Below are 26,070 nucleotides of genomic sequence, written 5' to 3' on the forward strand. Positions count from 1 at the left end.
AGTTTGTAAGGAGCTGTGAAAGTCTCATAAATCACTTAGGAGGAAGATCTCATTGGAGACCCCTCAGGGTTGTTTGCTTAGTAATCATGATAGTTTGGCCATCACGCACTGTCCTCGGCTCTTGCCTGCCCCTGTCCTTTGTACAGAGCTGGCTGCACTTTAAGCATTTGGAACAGATTTGAGCTTCTTCTCTCTGAATGGTACTTGAGCAACACATTAGAGCTTGGAAGAAACTTTAGGGAGAAAAACCATTTAGGTGGGTTTTTTTTTTTTTAACTCTCCTGTGCACTGGGGGGGGTGGGTGGGTCAGCGTAACTAACCCCAAAGACTTCCCCCTCTGAGTAGCGTCACTCCACGTATCCTCTTATAATAACGGGTTTGGTTGTTCTGTGACATTTCAGCCACTGCCCCATTGAGTGTGTGAGAGGTAATGGGGTCAGTTAGACCCCAATAAAAGTGAATGGGGGTAAATTGTAGGGAGATGTTGGGTGTGTAAATGACCCATAATACATAATAAAAACCTGTCATGATCTGAACTTACAGTTATCACAACATTTCATTACGTTGTTGTTGCAGTCATATAAGGAGCTGATCATCTTTCAGTATGCCTTTTTTCCTTGCTGCTCTTCTAGGAGTTTAAAAAATAGTCAGCCATTGGGGTTCTGTGTGACTTCACAGATAATATAGTATTTATGGTAATTTCATGGTTACACCACTAGGACGTTTTGAGTTGGGAGGCAGGGAGAAATACACACAAAACAATAGGGTTGAGCGCCATAGCTGGGTTATCTTGATAAAGTTGTTAAGATAAGGAGATGTTGGCTTTTCAGAGGCGATTTTGTTTGCTTGTTGTGGTTACAGCTAGACAGCTCATTGGAGCTGGTGTGCTGAGATCTCTCACCAGTCCCAAAGTAGTTTCCCTGGGTAGTGTCCAATGTTCCTCCTACACAGAGTAGACCCACTGAAATGAATAGGACTTGTTAGTCATGACTAACTTATCCCATTCATTTCAGTGTGTTTACTCTGCGTACGACTAACATTAGATACTACCCATTGGCTCTCCAGCCATTTCTCAGATTAATTCAACTTGCTAGTGCTTATCTTTAAAAGCCCTACATGGTCCGGGACCCAGATGTTTGCTGGCCTGCCTACCACACCCTTCCCCAATCTGGTATCCTCAAGATGTATCAGAGCACAACTCCCGTCATCCCCATCCAGCACTTCTAGAGGTCACTAGGCTGGGGAAGGCTGGTCTACGCAATCACTGAGGTTGACATCTGAGAGACGTGTCTGAGTGAGTATGGTGGATGGCGACTGTCAAGAGAGCCTTTTATTTTTGGCTCCCACTTCTGAGATGATCTCTCCCCACCCTAGGAGGTTCACCTGGCACCCACACTGTTCTCTTTTCAGCAACAGGCAAATTTATTCCAAGTTGTGTGTGTGTGTGTGTTTTAATCTTTTTAAAAAGTCATTTTAAAGCTATTGTAATTTTTATTTATTTTTTAGCTCCTCCTCATTTGCTTATTAACTGGCTTTTATCTGTCTTTTGCTCTTGTTATTGATGCTTGCATTGTGTTTATCATGTCATTGGCCACCTTGTGAGCATTTGTAGGATACAGATTTAATGCTAGATACATTCCCTCCAGGAGTCCATAGCCAGAAGTTAGATCAGGAAAATCACTGATGGGAAAATGCATTATCTTCCTGATGCTTCATTTTGATTGCATCTAGGAGAGTAGTACCAAAAAAAGAGTTGCTCCTAGAAAGGTCAGGGATGTCTCCTCTACAAGGAAAGTCATTAAGGTAATCTCTATGGGAAGTGCAACCACAAAGGGAGTGTGAAGGACGTAATGCCAACATACGTGTAGGCTTTGTTGTGAATACAGTGTGTTACTAATTGACCTGCTAGATGTTCCCTTCATATAAATTATTGATTCCTCTTTATCTTATATATTACAGATATAATATAAACGTCGCTGCTATATATAGTTTCTGTGCCTTTCTAGGTTCCAGAATAATCGGGTCATTTACCTTTTGATGCAGAGTATTTTTGTTTGGTGTGCGCTGTGCTGATTAACAATACAGGAAGGTATCTGCCCAATAAGCAGTAACCTTCTATAAAATATTTTGCTTCCTGCCCCCCCACCCCCCACAAACTGGAATTGATATCCCAGACATCTGACATTCTTTTTTTCTTTCCCTTTTTCCAAACCTGTGACTTAATTGGAATCTATTTGGCCCTGATACCTTATTAAAGTACCTTTTTCCTTCTGAGCATAGGAGGGTTAAAACTATTCAGTATCAGAGAAACATTTGTTTGTGCTGAACTTTTGATTTGCACTGGTATGTGTCACAACAATTAGACAGATGAGCTTGGAGGGTGAGAGCTTTGCCTGTTGATCTCTCTCCCGCAGTGTTTAATGCTACTTCTGCACATTGCTGGGTATTTGAGTGCTTAGGTATTAGAAGTACCATAAACTACGTTACAGGAGAATTGTGTATGCTTTGACTGTTGTCCACTTGTGTCTAAGGGCTTGGACCTAGACTTAGGCGCATGCATCAGAGCACTTGGAAGGTGGTTCTGCTCGATTTGTAGGGATCCTTCCACACCACAGCCTACCCTCTGAGTAGCATTTTTGGGTGGCTGAGGCTGTTATAGGGAGGAGCGGGCATGGAAGTCCACTTCCATCAGCCCCATTGCATGTGCCTAAATCTGGATCCCATGTAGTATGTTTAACAGTAGCACTTTGCTTGATTGGATATGAAGCTAAACCAAAAGAGGCGGAGGTCGGTATGTGGCCCATATTAATTCCACTAGACCCCAGTCTGCCATATAGATAAGTAACAATCAATATGGGGGATTGGTATAGTCCCCATGTGACTTGTTGGGGTCAGGGCACAGTGAATCAGTGTGCCTGAGGGCCGAAACAGAAGTGACAAAGGAGATCTGTGACCTGTCTGAGAGATCTGATCACAGCTCTCCTGTGTCAAGTCTGTTGTAGCACTTGAGAAATCCACCATCTGATAAGCATCCCTAGACCATACGTTTGCCTGTTTCAGCACAGTTTGTTATGTACTGTTATGGGAAATTATCCTTCAAGGTAGAACCTTGGCTGACCAGTTCCTGCCTCTTTTTTGGTGTGATTCCATAATTCTTCCTTCTACAAAGCAAAAGAGGTATTAGGCACCTTACTTTCCCCCTTGTATTGATATCTGTCCTCATTCTTTCAAAGTGAGGCTAAGGTTTGGCTGGTTAATAAAGACATGGCTTTCTTCCTAGCTCTAACTTCTTTAGAAAGAGAAACTATCACTTTGTGAATGTATGCACAAATTCACACTCTACTCTGAGCATATGAATCGGACAACAAACCCATGTGCTTAAGGACTGTTCTGCTGCTCCTCTAACACGCTACCCTGGGATGGTGATTCTGATTATTAGAACCACTTGGTGGCACAGTTAAGGCTCTGGCTGCGCTTCTTTTGGAAAGAGTGAGTAAACTGTGACAATCCTTCCTTTCCCCCCTCCCCTGCTGCTCTTTTCATCAAGACTGCACGAAGCTTGAACTCTTCCTCTCTCTCTCTTTTTTTTCCCCCTTCAAAAAATGAAAACTCTGAACGGCTTTCTGGAGAGAGACAAATGGAATTGGATTAGCATCTCCCTTCCAGCTGCTTGCCTAGGAAGCAATGAAACAGCATGGCAGATGGTAACACTATTTTTCCTTCCAAGAACGCGGCTCTGCAATTTGAACAACAAAGACAGAGAATGGCTAAGCAGATAGGAACAAATGGCATTGTAAATCACTGCCGAGTCTCAAACCTTTTGCTGTGCTTCCTTTCTTCTCCATTTTTTGAATTAGTTGCACTATCTTCCTGTATGTGTCATTTTGCACTCTTCTGAGAATCTGATCCTAAAAGATGCCAAGAACTCTCATTGGAATAGTCAATTGGAGTTGCATGCAACGTGGCTTCTTTTTAAGATCAGTTAAAGTAGTATCGAACAACTGTGCACTGCTTGGTTCTGCAGCTCTTCTTTTCAGATGGTTTCCCCTCTTCTTAATACATGGACGGTTCACTTCACTCCCTCCAGCATCTTTCTTTATGTTCTTCCCCAGCAGATGCCGCAATGATTATGAGCAGTAATATAAGCGCAATGTTCACAAAAGCTACCTGGCTAAGTAACAAACTGGTACTCTCCAGGTGGTAACACAGGGATTTCTTCTCATTAGAATTTTTTCTTTTAAAGATCAAAATGAAGGATAGGGCAGTGCTAACTTCTGCCAGACTTGTCAGATAGGAGCACGGTGTCTTCTGAGCTTTTTTAATTTGGGCATGTCTCTTGCTGCATGGGACTATTACCGATTAGAAATCTGGCTACATAGAAACTAACATGAAAAGATGTTATGGCCTCATACCATTTATTTGAACTGCGAGCCATTGATTATCAACATTTGAAGGCATAAATATATGGAGCACCTAATGACAATAAAAAAGCAAAAGAAACATAAGCATGAAATGGGGCCTTTTTTCTATAAAAAATAAAAACAGACTCCTTTAGAGTGTTGTTTCTTATGGGTTCTAGAGCTATTCCTACAAGTAACTAACTCCTTCCTTTCAATCTTCACCCTGACTTGTCCTTTGAACCACCTCTGGTGGCTTTAATCAAGACTTTCATGTACCTAGATCTGCTGACACAGGTAGTTGTTAACTATCTGATGTTGGCTGAGATGGGCTTTTTCTGAGTCCAGGCATCTCTCTCCGCCAGTACAGGAGAGTAGTTTTGGCTCACCTCTTACTCCATCTAAAAGACCTAAGAGAAAGATCACTCCTAAGAGGAGACAGAAAAGACGTGTTGGTCCTTCAAAGAGAAGAAGAAAAGTGCCTAGAACAGAACAATACTCTGCGGAATCCCGTCGGAACAAAGTAAGTTTCCAAAACTGACACATATCAAATTCTGAAGCCCTTATACAGCTTGATTTATTTTTTTTAATTTTTTTGGCAACTTTGGAATTTTCTTCTTCAAAGTTTCTGTGCAGCCATGTTGAATGTATGTCAGCAGACTGCTACTACATAAGTAGCAAGCATAGTCTGACTTCTCTCTCTTTCTCTTTTTTGGAGTTGCATCCTTCCTATATTAGCCCGTTTAATAAAATCCATCTTCTTAACCATTTTTTAAAAGTCACAGTAGGGGCACCAACAGTACGTTCTGGTACAAAGGTTCATCCAAAGTTCTTCATCCACAGGTGGAAAATTCTGGACTAGCCTTCAAAATCAGGCTTATTATCATGCTTGATGTTATCCTTTCCAGCCAAAAATTTATTCCTGGAAACTGAGTATCTACCCATCTGGAATATTCTGCTAATAGTACCTGGGAGTTACTGAAAAATATTGCCAGGTTTCTTCCTTTTAGGACATGGGACAGAGCTGCTGTTAGTATCCCCTTAGCTGCTTTCTCAAGAATTGGTCTGTAAATCTCTTTGATTTCATGGCCAACAACTTAATAATGGCAGCAGCTGTTTGAGAAGACTAAAGGCTTCTTGGACCTTGATGAGTGTTTTGAGGCAGTGAAAATCAACAAGTGGTGTCAGGAAAGATTTGCGCCAGCCAGGCATCTAATTATTTGGGTAGTTGCATCCCAAGATTAGCAATGTTCATTTGGACAAGTAACAACATGCTTGTGGGGTAGTACCATATCCGTAGAGTGTTGCCATTCCAGCGTTAGGCTCCATATAGGCCACGGAGGTGACTTAAGTTTAGTTTGAGAGCATTTGAGGCTTGGCCCAGTTTCTCCAGCTGTGGATCTGCAGAAGTAGACGGATCTTGACGCCTATGTGAGTGTACTTATTTTATGATATCAAATGTCTTATCCTGGTGAATTTGGACATAGGATGTTAATGTGTGTAACTGGCCGTCCTTTTCTTCTTGGCAATACCATTGCACTCTTTTTTAGAAGTAAATATTCTCACAAAAACAAACAAGCCAAAACTGCCCCAAACCACTCATTTGAAATTAATGAGTACTTCCCATTCAAACTCCTAAATTTAAAGCTTGTACATTGAAAGGGAGGGGGTATGGAGAGAAGTTGTTTCTATGTCATTGTTTACTAGGTAGCCAAAATACAGTATTAGATTGGTAGGAAGAATTTTCCCACTTGCTCCTATTCATAAATGGACAGCTACTCAAGTTTGCTTTAAAATGTATTTAAGTAAAGGGTGTACAGCTTGCAGGCTGCATGGTCTCCCTTTGTGAAGTCTTCTAGCTTCTTGTAAAGAATCTGGGAGAACCACATTTCATTTTAAAAAAGCACATTTCTGCAATCATGGTTGGAGAAATATCATGACAAGAACATCTATACTGGATCTCAGGGATGCGTTGTTCTCTGTCATAGTTATTTTGGCTATATACCTATTGTCTGCTTTAAAAGATGGGTTTCAGGAATCTTTAATTTGCCTAGCTAAGGAGTAACAAAAAAAAATAGTAGGAATAAATAAGCTATGAACAGACGTATCACAACCTTGTCTAAACTTTAAAAGCCTTGTGTGAGTCATTCCTTAATATTAGGCTCCAGAAACAGTGTCTGTATATTCTAGCCTAATTCACGAAGGTTGGTATTTCCATATGTTCACCTTAACCCTATTAGATCAATGATTTCCCCTTGTGATAGGTCGGAATCCACTCTTAGGTTGTGGATTTCATGGACAATCTTCAAATATGGTAAGTTTGACTTGACTATGCTCATGTATGGGATAAGCAGGGCAAAGAACAGAATTAAAGAGAAAAAAATACCCATGAAGGTGAAATTATCAGCATGCCTCTAAATATCAGTTGTTGGGGAATAATAGCAAGAGAGGCTATTGTTCTTTTTTGGCCTTCCTAGGGGCATCTATTTGGCCACTGTGGGTAACAGGATGCTGAACTAGACAGCCTTCTAGTCTGACCCAGCAGACTTTTCTTACATTATGTTACTTTCCTTTGGCTGATGGGTAGTGTAGAAATGTAGTAAATACATAAAATAAAAACTGCCTTACTAGACTAAAGAGAAAGGACATTATAAACATGCCAGCATTGTGATAACACCCCAGGTCAAAAGGCAGGGGGTTGGCTTTGTAAAGTCTATTGAAAGATAAAAGGTAATTAAAAGACAGCTAATTCTCATTCTTTGTGCTAATATATATGTGTGTGTGTGTATATATATATATATAGATGTTGAATCCGCTAAGAGATATTGACAAGATACTGGGACAACTAATGGATGGACTGAAACAATTGAACCTACACCGATGTGTCAACATTATCTTCGTTGGTGATCATGGTAAAAATAATAATAATAATAATAATTTTATACAAAAGTGAAGGCTGAGCTAATGTTTTGATCATTTGATCCATAGAGATACTGTCTTCCTCACCAGGAAACCTTTTACCCCTGGGGCAGCTATCAGGGCTTGTACCTCCAGTTGGCCAAAGAGATTGGGGCTCCTGTTGGTGTAGCACCCACCCTGCTGCCTAACAGCATCTCTGACTGAGCTGGCTGAAGTGGTCTTAAGTGTGGTGTTGGAGAACCCCAGAACAGTTGTCCTGGGTGACTTCATCATTCATACCGAAGGCACGGTCAGTGGATCAACTCCGCATTTAATGGCCTCTATGACAACCATGGGACTGTCTCAGTTAGTTATTGGCCTAACCCATAAGGCAGGACAAGCCACCAATTTTGTCTTTGCCTCAGGGATTGGGAGGGGTTGTTTGGATATAGGAGGGGTTGTGGTGACTCCATTGTCATGGTCAGATCACTTCCTGGTAAAGTTTAGTTTTGCAACATTTATTCCCTCCTGCAGGGGTGGGCCCCCTGTTAAGTTGGTCTGCCATCTGAGACTTCTGGAATCAGATGGTTTCCAGAATGCTCTAGCTTGAGCAGGTGATCCTGTTGAGGCCCTAGTCTCTCTGTGGAATGGTGAGATGAAACAGCCCATCAACATGATAACTTCTGAGTGCCCTCTTTGATGATGTGGAGCCCAGGTTCTCTGGTTTTCTGGAGAGCTCTAAGCGATGAAACAAACTGGATAATGGCTAGAATGCAGATTGTGTAAGACTCAATGTGAGGCCGACCAAACATGCGTTTGAGCACATAATCTTGCCTACTGCATGGCTTACTTTGTGGCTTCCATTGCATCTTCAAGTAGCCATTCGGCAGAGCTTTTCTGGGTGGTATGGGGATTATTAACATCTACCCCGATCAGAGGCCTGGTGTGACAAATTTGCGAAGAATGTTGAGGACAAAATTGCACACCTTCATAATGATCTTAATGCTGCAGCTGTAACAAGTCCAAATGAGCTGTGCAATGCACCATCTTATCAAGTTTTGTGGGATAAATTCCAGCTTCTGCAGCTGAAGGAGGTGGCCAAGATGCTTGTAGCAGTTTGACCCACCATATAATCTTCTCAATCCTTGCCCATCATGGCTTATTCGAGCTAGCACAGGGGGTTGACTGGGTGGGTCCAGGGAGTGGTGAATGCATCATTGCATAAGGGGTGGTCCCTGCTGCCCTTAAGGAGGTAGTGGTACAACCACTCATGAAAAAAACCTCCCTGGATCGAGGGGTTTATAATAATTACCACCTGGTGGAAAATATTCCCTTTTCGGGCAAGGTACTGGAGAGGGCGTCAGCGACTCAGCTGCAGGCATTCTTAGAGGATACTGATTGTCTAGGCCCATTTCAGTTTGGGTTCTGGCCTGGTTATGGAATGGAATTGGCCTTAGCTGCCCTGACGGATGATCATTATGAGGGGGACAGAGGGACTCTGTTACTATTACTCAGTCTCCTAACAGCTCTTCATACCACTGATTGTGGTATTCTCCTGGATCGCCTCTGTGAATTGGGGGTTGGGGGGCACCATTTTGCGGTGGCGCCAATCCCATCTACAGGGAAGGTTCCAATGAATAGCGTTGGGGAATCTTGCTGTCGGATGCCTCAAGATACCATCTTGTCTTCAATGCTATGTAATATCTATATGAAGCCAGTGGGTGTGGTCATTAGGGGATTTGGGGCGAGGTGCCATCAGTGTGCTGATGACTCCCAACTCTATTTCTCCATTACATCTGAATCAGGAGAGGCCATGCATAACCTAGATCGATGCTTGAATGCAGTGGTGGGCTGGATGAGGGCCAACAAGCTAAAGTTGAATCCTAATAAGATGGAAGAACTGTGGCTGAGTGGTTCCCAGGTCTGGGAATTAGGGGAGTTCCCAGCTCTGGATGAGTTGTACTCCCCCTGAAGGAACAGGTTTATAGTTTGGGGGTGTGCCTAGATCCATTGCTGCCATTGGAGGCCCAAGTGATCTCCATGGCTAGGACCACCTCCTCAAAGTCTAGGTTAGTATGCCAACTACACCATTTCTGGACAGGGATAGCCTGGCCACTGTGATCCATGCATTGGTAACCTCGACTGGATTACTGTAAGGCGCTAGTGTAGAACGCTAGGTTACTGACTCGGGTGCCTTACCACACACACACTATGCCTATGGTAAAGGGCCTACACTGGCCTACACTACCAGTCTGCTACCAAACTAGGTTTAAGGTGTTGGCATTAGTATACAAGCACTATACAATCAGGACCAGGTTACCTCAAGGAATGTCTCCCTCTGTACCAACCTCCCAGGCCACTGTGTTCTTCAGGGGAGGCCATGCCACGGCCTATGGATTTCCACTTGGTGGTCACATAGAGATGGGCCTTCTCTGCAGTGGCACCCACCCTGCGGAATGATCTCCCCCCTGAGGTATATCAGTCCTCAACACCTTAGGCTTTTATTGAAAACTTATCTATTTGTTTTGGCTTTCCCCCGGCCATGAACTATCTTTTTGTACCAGCCTCCTGATACTGGTGTGGGTTTTGTCTTGTTTTGTTTTATTCTGGTGTAAATTGTTTCAGGATTTGTTTTCACACGAGAAGCAGTATAGAAATACTGGAAATAAATAAATACATTTTGAATGAAGTCCTCATGTAACATAATGAACACCATTGATGGCATCATTGGATTAAAGGCAAGAGTATGAAAGAAATTAAAACACTGAAGATTTAAAGGAAAGAAGAAGATGAAGTGATAAATGTGTTGTCTTACAGCAGTTTGTTCCCTGGACAAACATTTCAGCTCTTTTGACGTCTTTAAAGATAGCTTTGCTTGGCAATTGTAGTTAGTCTTTCCTATAGCAAAGCCAAGTTCCCAACATTGACTGTGTTCGCACAATATGCTAACCTACATTCAATGGTTCAGTGTGGGTTGTTGTTGAACCATGGGTTGTTTGTTGAACCGTGGATTAGCATGTTGTCTAAAGCCAGGACATTTTCTGCAGGGTGGCTTGTTAACCATGCAGTGTGACCTATTTTTCTCAAGCCACCTTGAGAATCCATGGTTTGTTGTTGGGTTGTTCAGGGTGGTTAACAAGCCACACTGCATGGTTAACAAGCCACCCTGCAGAAAATGTTCTGGGTTCAGACAACACACTGACCCGTGGTTCAACAAACAACCCACGGTTCAACTACAACCCACACTCAACCATTGAGCGTGGGTTAGCATGTTGTGTGAACAGCCCCATTGCAGGGTTGGGGGGAACTGTACTAATGTATCAAGCAGTTTGCTGGGAGATGAACTTCTAGAAGATTTTAAAAAAATGCCTTCTGCCCAGGCAGAGGAAGATAGTTCTGGAAGATAGTTCACACTGAAGACTTCACAGCTCTTTAACCAACCTATTAATTTGAGCTGCAGTCAAATTAAGACTCTACTTACGCTGATGGAACAACAGGTACAAACCCACAATAAGAGTTTGGCCAGGACATGGATGGACAAGGCTGTTCATGATCAAACCTTTAATTCCTCATTTGAGCATAGGGTGTTGATGGCTAATACCATGGTGCAGTTTCAAGGTGGCTAAGGGTGCAATCCTGTGCATCTTTAGACAGAAAGAAGCCCTACAACTCCCAGTATCCTCCAGCCAGCTATGCAGGCTGGGGCATGCTGGGAATTGTAGGACTTTTTTTTGTCTAAACATGCATAGGACTGCACCCTAAGAATATCAAAATCAGTTTTACCTTGTTCTAGGCAGATTAGATGAACTCATATACAACATTTTGATTCTTTAATTTGTGTTGTGTAAACCAAGCCAAGAGTAATGCTGAACAGCTATAACTGTGGTAACTACCAAAAACTTTGGCTATGTTGATTAGACTCCTTTGGCTTTAGTTCAGAACTTCAGCTGTTAGAACTGTTCTCATGTTGCTAAGAGGGTTTTGTGGGGTAATCAGATTTTTGTAAAAATATTTTAACTTCTGATTTTTTAAAATTTAATCCAATATATTAATATCTTTCATTGTTAAGGTGGCAATCCTAAAATGCTTAATAGGGAGAAGCACCATTTAACTCAGTGGGACTTGCTTCTGAGTAATCAAGTTGAAAGTTGTGCGGCAAGTCTGTGTTAATTTTTCTTCAATTCCTTATAAATATATGTTTGCCATAATTCTTTGAAATTATATGTGTAAACTATTTTTTTTTTAAAACTTCAACAATGTGATATCTTTTTTTCACTGTAATTGCGATCTTTTAAAATCCTAGTAAAATCTTAAAGATTAGATACTTCTGTTTGGTCTGATATCCAACTGTGTCGTTCCTCTAGCACAAATGATGTTGCACTAGTGGAAACTTGGTTCTGAATTATGAACAAGAGGAGAATCCAGCTAAAGTTACGTTTTCACAAGCACAGTTGCACAAGCGGTTGGTTGTGCAAACAGCTGCACAAGCAGCTGTTGTAACCTGTTATGCAACTATTTGCATAACAGGATGCACAGGTGCAATGCACAAGTGTAATGCACAACAGAAAGATTTGGCAGAGTTCCGATAGCTTTATTTGTGTTTGCAGAATGATACTGTTGGATACTGCCCTGTAACTGGAAGTGTTTTGGGAGAGCTGACCCATTGGATGGTGGGTACCCACTCTGAAGCTAAAAGAGGGAAATGATTTATGAGCCCCCCAAATCTGTTGTTCCCTTCTGTGTTCTCTCAAATAACAAATATCATCTTTTGAAAATGTAACTTATTTTGCAGGGATGGAAGATGCCACTTGTGACAGGACTGAATATTTGACTTCCTATCTGTCTAATGTGGAAGACATAATTTTGGTACCTGGAACACTAGGACGTATTCGACCCAAAGCGAACAGTAACATCAGATGTATGTTGATTTTGCAATATTCTCCCTGTACCTTGGAGTGTGTCCTAGTTCTCCCTGCACTGCCCACTGCCAAGAGCTATGGTAGCAAGGAGATGTGCTCTGTCTTTAAGTTAGAGAGGTCCTTCTGACTTCAAGGATTTGGAGATGCTGTTGATGTTTAGGAATGACAATGGCTGTATTGACTGATAGATAAATCCTCATGCAAGTCCATATTTTTAAAAGGCTTACTATTTAATACTTCACTACACAATGGGTTGGATCCAAAGAGCTGTGAGGAGAAAGACACATTCAGCTAGTATTGTTTTGCAAATGTTTGCAAAGATGGTGTGCATGAGTCCACACAACTTCATAATATGTAGGTTCTAGAGTAGTAGTCACGCTTGTGTGAGCAGAAGTTAATCTTTAAATATTAGTTTGACTTTTCTTGCACATTGCTCAAGCACAAGGTATGCATGAGCTTTTCGGTGAGCAGAAGATTCCTTCTATGTGCGAGAGCTTCAATAGAAGCCATTCCATATGGAAGTACTAATTCTTGTACTGAGAACTTCTGCCAAAAGCTCACTTGACCTTTCTCCTCTTTTCTCTCTCTCTCTCCCCCCCATCCATATAACAGTTGACCCAAAAGCCATTGTTGCCAACCTCACAGTAAGTATTTGCTTAGTACACATATTTCCTTGGAGTTACGCATTATGGGTGCACAGCACTCAATGCTACTTGGGATCAGACTGCGCATTATGTGAATTATGTAGCATGTAGTTGACCCCCCCCCTTTGTTTTTTACTCTAGTGTAAGCATGCGTAACACTTTGACCCTAACTCAGGGCTTAGGCTAAGAGGATGCTCATCAGATTGTATAAAGCATCCTAAATCAGTATGGAAGAATGCTTGTCACGATTTCCACTGTTTGTTGCTGGTGATGGATTTTTATAACTTTGCTAGATTACCTGTACCTGGTTGCTGTAATTCTCTAAACAGAATGTTTATCTCAACTATCAGAAGTGGAAAATACTTTTTTTATTAGTATATGCTTTGCCACTACTTCATCGAAAAATTAGAAATCCCTTTAAATAGTAGTAGTAGTAGTAATAATAAAAATAATAAAAATAAATTTCAAAATGAGCTTGGATTTGGCATTGTGCTCTTCGAAAAATGGAAGCTGAATGAGTTCCCACGTCATTGAGCTACTTTTTTTCCTCTCCATCCCCATTTTAAAAAGCAATAATGTATGATGGAGGGAAAGATATTAAGCAAGCAGTGTATAATTCATTTCAATCAATTGTAAAGGCTTCTTAAAACACCTGAGGCCCAAACTGTGGGTTTGGGTGCCATTTGCTGTGCTTATAACCAAGAAGCCTTAGCTCACTGGGTACTTAATTCATATGCCTGCAGAAGCTCACCGGTTCAATCCCTGGCATCTTCAGTTTTTAAAAAACGGGATCTGGTTGTAGGCAATTGGCAAATCCCTGCCTGAAATCCTGGGTTGCTGCTGCCAGACAGAGTAGCTAATACTCGGCTAGATGGGGCCAGTGATCTGACTTGGTATAAGCTTTATAAGAGATGGGGCGGGGTGTGCAATAAACAAGATTCCTGCTTCTCTCTGCAGGTGGACTGGATGATAACCCGCAAGCAGTGGAAGCTGTGGCTCCAGTATCAGTGGGGCGGTGAATCTGCTCTGTGTTTCAATTAGAACCAGTCAGAACTCCAAAGGAGCTCTCCAAGTTCTGACTGGCTCTGACTGAAACTGGAGCAGATACACCGCCCCACCGACTTTGGAACCACCAGCTTCCGTTGCCTACAAGGTTGCCTTCTAAATTTGTTCTCTTTGTTTCAGTGCAAGAAGGCTGACCAGCACTTTAAGCCTTATTTTAAGCACCAACTTCCCAAACGTCTGCATTATGCGAATAACCGAAGGATTGAGGATGTTCATTTGCTGGTAGAGAGAAGATGGCATGTGGCCAAGTAAACAGACATTTTCCTCTCCTTGTGACTTTTTTTCTTTTGTTGAAATTTCCCATTAGCCAAACCTGACATCTGCAAAAACAAGGAATATTCTTAGGTCCCTAGCCATAGCCCCGAGATCAGCTGCGTTGTTATGTCTGCACCAGGCCTATGTGGCTATTGAGACAAAGAACTGTTGCCTGTTGATCCACTGCCCCCAAAGGGAGACAGTCCTAGAGATAATGATAAAAGTATACCTTGTACAGCTTGGACTCAGAAAATATTGTATGAAAAACACAGGTTCCTCTTGTAATATCGCCTCCTTGATTTCCTAAGCACCACAGATATAACAATAGGAATAAGTATCAACATTATAAAATAACTTAGCCAGCTAGACTAAGGCTTATCTCGAGGCTTGAGTAAGGTTTCTTATAACATTTTCTCATGGAGTCTTGGTTTTGTTGAAACATTAACTTCTTGTCCTTAACAGAGAATGGCCAACTGGGGGCCAAATTTAGCCTGCAGCATGGGGCTTTTCTACACAAGGCATTTATCATGCACCCATCATTCCCTACTCCCAGTTGTTTATGGGTTCTTTAGATGACATCGTGTCCCACCAGTTTTGCTTCTGTGTCTGACCAGCACTTTTGGCGAGTTTTTTTAGAGCAGGGAAAATACGGCATTTAATTGTGAAAGTGAAAGAAAGTGCGATTTCCTCTTGTGTATGTGTCCCATTCCACTATACCACAGTGCTGCCTAGAGATTATGTAGCAGAAAAAGAAAAGCACCTTGTGTAGTGCTTGGATCGCAATTCTGAGATGAAACTAAAAGTAGATACAGCGAGTTAACAGCTGATTAGCAGCCTCGTGTAGGAAAACTCCAGGGTTTTTTTCCTCCTGATCCTTGGTGGCCCTGCTCAGTTTTTATTGAAAGTGTGATAAAAATGTGCCCACAATTACTTGTAAGGAAAACGTCAACAACTGTTTACAAATGTTCTGTGAGACATTCTTAATGGTGCATCTATCTATCTATCTATCTATCTATCTATCTATCTACCTACCTACCTATCTAATCTATCACCTCTCCATCTATCATCTCTCTATCTATCATCTCTCTATCTAAAATGATTTCTAGGCCACTTTAAGGTTTTGTATGTAATACCCCAGCGATGCGCTTACTATAAGATAATGCTATCTTTATGATGGTGCCTGATAAATGGACACATACGCCACTAGAAAGGGAACAGGTTGTGCTCCAAAATATATGCTTCCAATCCCTGGACCACAGTCTGGAAAATAAAAATGGCTCTCCAGAATGCAAAAGTTGGTCATCTCTGTCCTAATAGAGTTGGGAACAGCTGTGTTTCTCTACTCCGTTTGGAGTCAGATATGAAGCTATATTTGAGCTCATTGCTGGTGTGCTAAGGAGTTTTCTTAAATACCTAGGAGGCCTGGAGAAGGGTATAAGAAATCAACATCAACATCAACACCACAAAAATGCATTTTCCATGGAGACCATGGATATGACAACAAGATCAATAGCATGCAGGTAAGGGCAACAGAATCTTTAGAGGTGGGGTGGTGGTTGTGGAAGGTAGGCTGTAGCGGGCAACACTGGCATGCATGTAGAATATTATTATAATTTATAATATAATGATCTGCCACAATCCAGCATTCTCCCTGTGGATAGCAGCTGTATGGAAAAGGTGGAGTAATCCATACTGTTTAAAAATGATTTTAAAATATTTATCTTGGCATATTGTATTCTACCCCACATTTTGATCTAATTGGGTCTTCAAGGTGATTTATGTACAGATGTTTTAACCCTAGACTTTAGCACCTAGGCTTTGGAACTCCCTTCCAAAGGTGACCAATTTCACTTCCTTACCAATGAGCTTCTGGAAGTTGATAAATTCCTTCCTTTTTAGGAAGGCCTTCAGGGGGCAATTGACTTGCTCTTTTAATCAGACTCTGCTTTTTAATATTTAAAATATTTTTATTACAGTGTGTTGTGTTTTTTTGCTCCTGTTTCTTGTTATAGAGGGTTATTTTTAACAGTTAAATATTCATTTGTTATGAGCCACCTAGAACTCTTCAGAGAATAGGTGGGATGTCATCCTTGGCATTCCCCGTTCAAAAGGATCAGATAGCACAGCTGGGAAAGACCTACAGTTCTGGTCACCACACCTAAAAAAGGACATTCTAGAGTTGGACTAAGTCCAGAAAAGAGCTACTAAAATGACCAAGGGACTGGAGCAGTTCCCCTATGAGGAAAGGTTACAATTGGGACTGTTTACTTGTTTTTTTTCTAAACTAAAGGGAGACAGGATAGAGGTGTACGAAATTATGCATGTTGTGGAGAATGTGGAAAGGGGGACAGTTTTCTCCCTCTCTCATAATACTAGAACGCAATGGGTTTATCCCATGGAACTGATTGGTGGGATATTCAGGACAGATAAAAGGAAGTCCTGCTTCACATAGTTTCCATAGTTAAAATATGGAATTCAGTTCCACAAGATGTAGTGATGGCCACCAATTTGGATGGCTTTTAAAGGGGACTGGACAAATTCCTGGAGGATAAGGCTATCATTGCCTACTAGTCCTGATGGCTCTGTGCTACTTCCGGTATCAGAGGCAGTCTGTCTATGTACACTAGTTGCTGGGGAACATGGGCAGGAGGGCGCTGTTGCACTCATGTCCTGCTTGTGGATCCCCCGTGGGCAGCTGGTCGGCCACTGGGTGAACAGAATGGTGGACTAGAGGGACCCTTGGTGTGATCCAGCAGGGCTCTTTTTGTGTTCTTATGACTCTGGACAGCCACTGGTAGTCCAAGTACACCATCCTGGACTATATGGACTGGTAGTCCAAGTACACCATCCTGGCCTATATGCTCCTTGGCCTCAACTGAACTTCCCTCTGGCTTCTGAGATTTAATCTGATATTTTTCACACACTTCCGAGCCTACCGTTGGCGTCATAATGGCTAGGGGTTCTAAAAAAGAAAAATTAAATGTTGTGATTTTTATGAGGTTGGATTATGTACCAAATACAAAATTTGTGTGTGTTGTGCTTGTGCAGGACCACAGATTGCACCCAGCCCTAGTTACATGGTTGGTTTTTCTTTTCTCTCCCCCATTTTTTCTATAGACTGTCTTTGTAGGCTATGGACCTTCATTCAAATACAGGGCAAAGGTACCGCCATTTGAGAATATAGAACTTTACAATGTTATGTGCGGTAAGCGGCATCACTTTATTTTTGTATTAAAAAATCTGTATTTGAAAACAGATGTGCGGACACCTAAACTTCCATTTTTGCAGCAGGATTTTTGGTGGAAGGGCAGAATCCTAAGTCTCTTCTGTGTAGGGGTTTCTCAGAACAATAACAACTATTATTACTATCATTATCCATCATCACCACCACCACCACCACAGATTTTTATCCTGCCCTTCAGCTGGCAAATTAATTCAGGGAGCCCCACCAAACCTGTTTCAGATTGGACTTGTTTTTTCTATCTCTTCAGCCTTATTTCAGTTTGTCTCCACTTGCCAAATTGACACAACTGCTATTTCAGATTATGCTGTGGTCTCATTAAAGTTCCACTTAGGGGCTTTCCCCAGGTCCTTAGCCCCTAAACATCTCCCTATTGAATGACCATGTGTTTAAGATGCAGATGGCCACTGAGCTGGAAGCCTATTTTACCCTAAATGAGGGGTCCACATCCTCTCACTCTACAGAATGAGTGGCATGCAAGTGTTTATGAGAGGTAGAATCATCGCATATGCTTCTGTTAAAAAAGGGAGTGTGCACTTCAGGAGAACAAGCTCAAGTAAGACACTCCCATCCCAATTTGCAGCTGACCCCTCCTCAGCACTCCATGAAGCTCTTCAGAAAGCAAAATATGACTTAAATAACATTGTCTTCTAAGGCGGAATTTGCTTTAACATGAATCCGCCAATGGTATTAGGAAAGAGGAGACAAGCCAAGTAAGATATTGGCGTATCAGCTAAAACAATGCCAGACCAGAAATTACATACCACTGATCAAAGGTAAGGATAACACCACAGACACAACACCACATGACATAAATGCTCAGTTTCAAAAAATATATATTCAGAGCTTTATAAGAAAGACAGGGAGCCAAAAGTAGAAGCAATTCCAGCATTCTTGCCTCAACTGAGTCATCCAAAATTGAACAGTCAACATGGTGAGTTCCTGGCTGACAACAAGAAGAAATCAAGAGGGGTAACCAGAAATATGAAACCTGGAAAGGCTGCTGGCTCAGATGGGTTTTCTACAGAATAGTACAAAGCCTAGGCTACCATTGTTGTTGTTCAGTCGTTCAGTCGTGTCCGACTCTTCGTGACCCCATGGACCATAGCACGCCAGGCCTTCCTGTCCTGCGTTCTCTCCCGGAGCGTGCTCAAGTTCATATTCATTGCATCGGTGATGCTATCTAGCCATCTCATCCTCTGCCGTCCCCTTCTCCTTTTGCCTTCAGTCTTTCCCAGCATCAGGGTCTTTTCCAGGGAGTTTTCTCTTCGCATTAGGTGGCCAAAATATTGGAGCTTCAGCTTCATTATCTGTCCTTCCAATGAGCAGTCAGGGTTGATTTCCTTTAGGATGGACTGATTTGACCTCCTTGCAGTCCAGGGCACTCGTAAGAGTCTTCTCCAGCACCACAGTTCGAAAGCATCAATTCTTCGGCGCTCAGCCTTCCTTATAGTCCAGCTCTCACAGCCATACATTACTACTGGGAAAACCATAGCTTTGATTAGACGGACCTTTGTCGGCAAGGTGATGTCTCTAAATCTCTTGGAATATTTTTGAAACTGAAGCATTACAATGGACATTACAAAACGCTCCCATTTCTGTCATTCCCAAACCAGGAAAAGATCACACTAGTTGTGCAAAGGATAGGCAAACTCACTAATCATGTAGACACAAAAATCCTTATGGTGGTGTTGGCTAATATAGTGCAGGAACTAGTGACACCGTTAATGCACACTGCTCAAGTAGGATTCATTTGTCATAGAAAAGGAGTGGGTAAACTGAGATTATTAATTGACCTGATGACTCTCAACAATACAAGAGAGGACCCAGCCACTGTAGTCTCACTGATGCTGAGAAAGCCTTCAAGAAAAATTATTGGCAATTTATTTTCACCACCTTGTCATGCTTTGGGTTGCCTCAAGAGTTCTTGAAATTGATACACATTCTGTATACCACTCCAAAATCACACGTTCTGACCAGTGGAATCCTTTCCTGCACTTTCCAACTGGAAAGAGGCACCCATCAAGGCTGCCTCCATTTGATCTCTGTCTAGAATTCCTGGCATGTGCGATCCCACAGAACAATAACATACAGGGCTTTCCCCACAGAGTACAAAACTATACTGGATGTAGATGACATGCTGGTGTTCATTAGTCAACCAGATACCTCACTGCCAGAGCTGATTAGAACCATTGACATGTTTGGGACATTATCAGGATATGCAATCAATTGGGCAAAGTTGGATCTCATGCCTCTTGGAGTTAATGCTTGTCCCAGTTTATTTTCCAAATGTCAGTTCAATTGGTGCCCAGATGTCTTAACCCACCTTGGAATAAAAGGCCCTAGGGATTTCACAAAAATGGTTAAGCTGGATTTAAACTCCCTACTAATAGACATTTCTTTAAATCTAGACAGATGGGCCACACGTACCTTTAGCATATGGGGAAAGATGAATACGTTTTAAATTCACATATCACCTCGTATAATTTACATGCTCCATGGCTTGTCTCTGTTTATTCCCAAGTTATAATTTCAGAAATTTAATGCACTGTTCTGTAAGTTTATTTGGGGACCATCCCCATCATGTTTCTCCCTCCAAAGATTGCAGCTACTAATCATGGAAGGGGCTTTAATTTACACCCTGGACAATGGAACCAGGCTTTAACTTCCATTCAGACTTAAAATTATGTTTAATCTAACAAAAGCTGATATATTGCACATATTGGACCGCTCAATGCCTATTGAGGAAAATTTAGCAACCCCAGACACCTGCTGGTGCTGCAGCACAGTGGGGGTCCCCTTTTGGTTAGACCTCATTATACAAATCACTTTTCTATTCAGTGCATCACCGGAAATCAAGGATGTTCACACATTCCTAAAGTATATCCCAGTTGTTTGGAAATTGTCAGATGGCCATAGGAAATGGCTGCTCCAGGCCCTCATGATAGCCAAGAGGATGATACTTTAAGGCTGGAAAGAAAAGTCCACCCCATCTATAGCACATTGGACAGAAAGTCTCATGATCTTGGTAGCCTTCGAAAAACATACTATTACTGACAGCTTTGTTCTGACAAATATACAGATATTTGATCAGCGTATTTAGAATTATATGTGTAGTAGGAACCAGAGGAAAAAACAGACCATACGGTAACAAATTACTGTATTTGTGTGTGTCTTCTTTTTCACAAGTGTTCTTTTAAAATTATAATTCTTCATTGTAAATGTTCTTGTTCTTGTTTTGATGTCATATTGATTTTGCTGTTAATGTGTATTATCATAAAAAGGCTTTGAATAAAAAAGTATTAATACAAAAATAAATAAATTCAGGCGACTAACAATTTTTTTAAAGCCATAAAATCTAAATAATGACAAATGGCAGGCATAAAAATATATAGCAGTCAGATAGAATCAAATCAAACAAATTAAAAAAAATGTTGCTCTGGAAAGGCAACTGAGTTGGCGCCAGGCCAAGCTCCCTGGGGAGGGCATTTCAGAAGTGGGGTGCCCCAACTGAACAGGGCTTTCCCCAATGATCCACCTGCCTGACCTCCTGAAGGCCGAGGGAGCCAGAGGCGGGCCTCCACAGATTATCCTGGTAGCCAGGATCGTGGGAGATGGAACTTCAGCTACCAGCAATTCATTGTATTAGTGAATCAAACTGAGGAGGACATCAAAGGCCTTGTTGCAATCACAGAGTAAACTCCTATAAACTGTTTCAAATTTCAGATGTCAAGTCAGTAGAGTGTGCTAAGGCTCTTGGCAAAAATGAAAAATTCCCTGCAAATTGGAGGGTTTCCAGCACATTTCTCTCCTCCCTCTGCTATTCTACCATTTTTCTGGAGCATTTTCCTTCTACTGCAAACTGCATCAAGGCGTGTAGATTGCACTGTAGCAGACAAGGACACATTGGTTAAATCCAGTTTGTCAAAAGTGTTGAAAGCATGGTGCACAGGCCATGTAACACGTAACCCCTGTTCAGACGTTCATACCCTACATGTGATGGTAGGGATCAAGATTGCCCTGTGCTCACTTGATGTTTTTGCATTGGACTTCATATTTGCATAGGTTCCTGCATCCATAGAGCCCATAGTGTATAGGCACTATAGGTAAAAGTGAAGTGTGCTGATGGTGCAGATAGGCTCTGTGTGCATTAGGTTTTGTGCACATGGTCCCCATGTTAAGTCCAGTGCATGAATGTCAGGTGGAGATGGGATGTGTCATGGGGTGGGCCAGGCCAATGTGATCCCAGTTGTATGCAGGATTCAAGTGGTTTTGCAGGACTTCTCTGCCATCCATTGGGTTCTTGCATTTTGTGGCATTCTAACACTACACCAGCCTTCCCCAACGTAGCACTCTCCAGATATTTTGGACTGCAGTTCCCATCATCCCTGGCTATTGGCTGTGCTGTTTGCGGCTGATAGGAGTTGTAGTATGAAACATCTGACACACTGCCCTGGGGAAGGCTGCACTATGCTCTCGGAATGCCAAGAAAAGGATCCTGAGCTGTGGCTGTGCAGATAGGGGCTGGTTCAGTTCTGAATGAGTGTAGTGGAGTATTATGGTACAGACTAAGCAAGCTGCAGTGTGGGGCCAAATGTGCCCTGGACACTGTGTCCCTGAGTGCACTGCTCGATTTCCCATATGAGAGAGTGGTTACTACTCACTCCACCGGTCAAGAAGAACAACACTGCACTTGGAAACAGTGCAGCAGGAGGAGCAAAGCAGCTCAGCCTCTTCCTACAGGAAACCCATGTGCACGATCCAGATGTTCACCTTATCTGTGCACTCAAAAAGAGAATCTGTGCATGCCTCTGCTCTGGCGGACCGGGCCAAATGGCTTGCCGTTCAGTTTACAGTTTTGGAAATACAGCCACAAGCTGGCGCATCAAACTTTAATCAATACTTATCTTATTTACAATGGCATTTTAATCTCTCTCCAGATCTACTTGGATTAAAGCCTGCTCCTAATAACGGGACCCATGGAAGCTTGAACCACCTCCTGCGGAGCAGCACATATAAACCGGCCATGCCAGAAGAAGTTGCAAGGCCGCTCTATCCTGTAGCTACAACAGCTTCATCTGACTATGATCTGGGATGCACATGTGATGACAAGGTAAACTTGTGGCAGCTGTTGGTACTTGGAGGCTCATCAGGCAATTACCTTTTAAAGTCTGCTACAAACATGTGAAATACGTAATGGTGCCAGATGTGTACTGGAGCCACTGCCAGATAGAGAAATGAACAGTTTTTCTGATCTGCTGGGTCTGCCCTATAACCTGTATCTGTCCATCATTTATGGTGGCCACTTGTGAATCCCCCAAAAAAGAGAAAAAAAGAGGACAGCAATTTGCATTAAAAAAAATTCTTATGCTAATTTATATGTATAGTTGCAAATTTAGAAAGAAATATTATAATTTAAATAGAAATATAGTACATCTCACCATAGTGGGGAAAACTGTGACCAGATATCCTGTGTGCCTTGCTTAGTCTGCTGTCCAGGTACTGTTGATGGGCAACTTCAAGGCCCAGCTCTTCCTTCTGAGGGTTCCTTATCTTTAAACTGGACTTGGACTGGACAGGCCTTCAAAATAGGGAACAGTCCTCTAGCAGGCCATCAAATAGAGGACTGTCCTCTATTGGCCACCCTGCCATCATTGTTTGTACTAGAATTGATTGTCTTTGCAATTAGAGATGCTTTGAATTAGTCTCTTCTGTTTGAATTGCATTCAAATATAAACCGACGCTTGCCCCAGTTGAGTTTCCTTAAATGTAGTAATAGGCAACCTGGTGCCTCTGGATGTACTAGACTGCAAATCCCATAAGCCCAATCAGCATGGCCCAAGGTTGGGGATTATGGGAATTGTAGTCCAAAACATCTGAAGGGCACCAGATTGCCTACTCCTGTGTTAAAGAAAGAGGAAAAAATCCTAGACTGGATCTTTCATCTTGATCTGTTTAAGCCAGCCTTCCTCAATCCAGGGCCCTCCAGACGTGTTGGGCTGGAATTCCCATACTTTTCAGCCAGCGTGCATGGACCATGGGATGATATGAGTTGTAGTCCAACACATCTGGTGGACACCAGGGTGGGGAACACTGTGTTAAACCATTGAAGACTGAAGGGGAGCATCAACCCATAGCCCTGTCTTGTGGCAGGCATTCTTGATCAAGATTTGGAAGGTGGAAGGGCAGCCTTATGTGGGGAGCCCAGTGGGAGATGTGAGAGAGCAATGGAAACGGGACAGCTCATCTACAGTTAATGCTCTGCTGACTGGCTAGCAAAACTCTAGTATATCCTTTGCAGCACCTAGTGCAGTGTGGCTTTCACAAATTAGGAAACATTACGAGTAAGCCTTTTCACAGGGCTAGTGTTGCTTTGCTAGGTAAATATTGGAGTTGGGAATAAGAGAATGTTCTCTTAGTTCAGCTGCCAATCTTCTATGTGCTGGTTTTGTTTCTTTTTAAACAGAATAGGTTGGATGAACTCAATCGACGTCTTCATATCAAAGGAACCGAAGGTAGGGACATTATGCCCAATAATCAATGAATCAATGTTTGTGTGTGTCATATGTGTAATCTGAATCTTTTTTTCCATACATGTGTCCTACAAGCTGTAGTGTCCTGCCTTGTGCTATGGCATTGAAACAGTGAAAGAGTGCCATGGGCTGAAGTGGTTAGACTCTGATCAGTTGAAATACAAAAAATGGTTCATTGATTTTGATGTTGGTAATATGCAAATATATATAAATAATTAATAACATTTGCAGTTCAACTAATGAATCAGCTCAGGACACAATCCTATGCATGTTTAGACAGAAAAAATGCTGCCTGGAGAATGCTGGGAAATGTAGGACTTTTATCTGTCTAAACATGTGTAGGATTGCGCCCTAACACTTCTCTTATTTTTGATTGATGGCCCTATATACTTAACTAGAAATGCTATGGGTGAGCTCTCCTCCCTGCTGCTCTTGTGAAATCAGGAAGTAGCTCAGCTTTCTTTTCAAGCCAACCTAAATTAATTCCCCTGCCCCCTTGAGCCCTCTCTACCTTCTCAGTCCCACCTCTACCACCCCACTTACCAGTGGGGTGCAGTGGTGCTCTGGTGGTAGCAGTGAGCTACAGGGAAGGAAAACAAGACAGGGGGCCCTAGCATGGAGCCAGGTCAAACTTTCTCAATGAAGATATCATTTGCCCAAGGGCTATTACAATGCTATCGAGCGCAGCAGGCAACTGACTGGGGGAAGGGAGGAATGACCTTACTCCTTCCTAGGGGTGTTGGAGGAATCTGTTTGGCGGGGGGGGGGGATTTGATGGGTTTTCCTAGGTTCCCCCCCCAGATGTCATTTTGGTTCCTGCTGCAGTGCCCAACTTGATCTGCAGTGAATTGGGCCATTCATAGATTTTCTGGGCATTTTGTGTATTTTTCCCTGCAGGTTCTGCAATTTGTGCAAATTTCTGAGCAATTTGTGCAATTCGGCCGTAATTTCTGCAAATCACTCAGATTTGTGCAAATTGCAGAACCCGCCTGAGGAGGATGCACAAAAAAGGTTCCTGGTGTTCAGGGGAAAGCTTGCAGCTTGGTTCGCAGACACAAATTGAGCAGCATAAGCCAGGAGCTTTATCAAGTCCAAAAAGAACCGAATTTCCTAGCAATGGACATCTCTACTCCTTCCTTGCTTTTTTTGCAGCTTGTCCTAGCTAGAACACTGATGTGTGTGTGTGTGTGTGTGTGTGTGTGTTGCGACTCAGTGGGGTTTAGGGGCAAGCTGGATGAGAGGAAGTCTGAGGTCTTACTAGCCACTCTGACTTGGTTCACAGATCATAATCATTCCTGGATTGGGCCCAGCAGCAGTGAGTGTGCTGCCTCCTGTACGTTAGTTGCTTCTGCTTTGAATCAACAATGACCCATTCCTGGGTTGTTACCTTGACATTGGAACCTGGAACTCTGGGTTGTTTAGGGGTTAAGCAACTCAGTTAACGCAACAACAAGCCATGAGCCGGCCCAAGACATTTTGCTGCCTGAGGCGAAGCACATGATGGTGGCAGCCCCTCCCATTCCATGTACAAAAGCTGACTGGACTGGCAGTTGAATCTTCCTTCAAACACTGGCAATGGGACAGCAGCTTCCACCACACCTGAAGGCAACTGGCTAGCTTAGGGACTGCAGGGCAGGCTGAGTGGCCCAAAGCTCTCTCCTCCAACACTTTGCAGCCACCTCCCAGCATCTTCCCCCTGTAGCAACTGCTTCACTCTGCCTTGTGGTCAGGGCCATGGGATTGGCTGTAGTTCCCAGCTGAGAGTATACATTTGGTGGCTAACCTGGGCTTGCCATCACATAATATATAAAAAGACTCTAAGGCCATCTAATGAGTTTATAGCAGAGGTGAGATTTGAACCAAGGACTTCCCAGCTTAGTCTTAGCCAGTTTTCCCCAACCTGGTGGCTGCCGGGTGTGTTGCACTACAACTCCACTCACAGGCATGCTGGCTGTGGATGGTGGGAATTGTAGTTCAGCACCTCTGGAGGGCACCAGGTTGGGGAAGGCTGCTCTTAGTTATTGCACTACACTAGCCCCTCCCAAAGTATTGCTGTAAAACTTCCCCACAACACAGTGTTGATAGGTGTGCGTGTGTGTGTGTGTATGTGCAGACAAC

The 26,070-nt window shown here is 42.6% G+C and overlaps 1 protein-coding gene across 2 annotated transcripts in view; it reads left to right on the forward strand.

Moving 5' to 3' along the window:
- ENPP2 (ectonucleotide pyrophosphatase/phosphodiesterase 2) overlaps positions 1–26,070 on the forward strand; it is a 119,148-nt gene that overhangs the window by 69,075 nt on the left and 24,003 nt on the right. For both annotated transcript variants that reach the window (XM_084848898.1, XM_084848897.1), the window contains exons 12-19: positions 7,201–7,309; positions 12,088–12,213; positions 12,827–12,858; positions 14,044–14,171; positions 15,596–15,698; positions 17,296–17,383; positions 22,360–22,532; positions 23,886–23,934. In XM_084848898.1, the coding sequence (XP_084705024.1) occupies positions 7,201–7,309; positions 12,088–12,213; positions 12,827–12,858; positions 14,044–14,171; positions 15,596–15,698; positions 17,296–17,383; positions 22,360–22,532; positions 23,886–23,934 (808 nt within the window). The remainder of the gene's footprint in view (positions 1–7,200; positions 7,310–12,087; positions 12,214–12,826; positions 12,859–14,043; positions 14,172–15,595; positions 15,699–17,295; positions 17,384–22,359; positions 22,533–23,885; positions 23,935–26,070) is intronic.

Source organism: Heloderma suspectum, chromosome 4 (genome assembly GCF_057233095.1).
Source record: "Heloderma suspectum isolate Gila_16-S chromosome 4, 16-S_ref, whole genome shotgun sequence".
Taxonomy (NCBI): Eukaryota; Metazoa; Chordata; class Lepidosauria; order Squamata; family Helodermatidae; genus Heloderma; species Heloderma suspectum.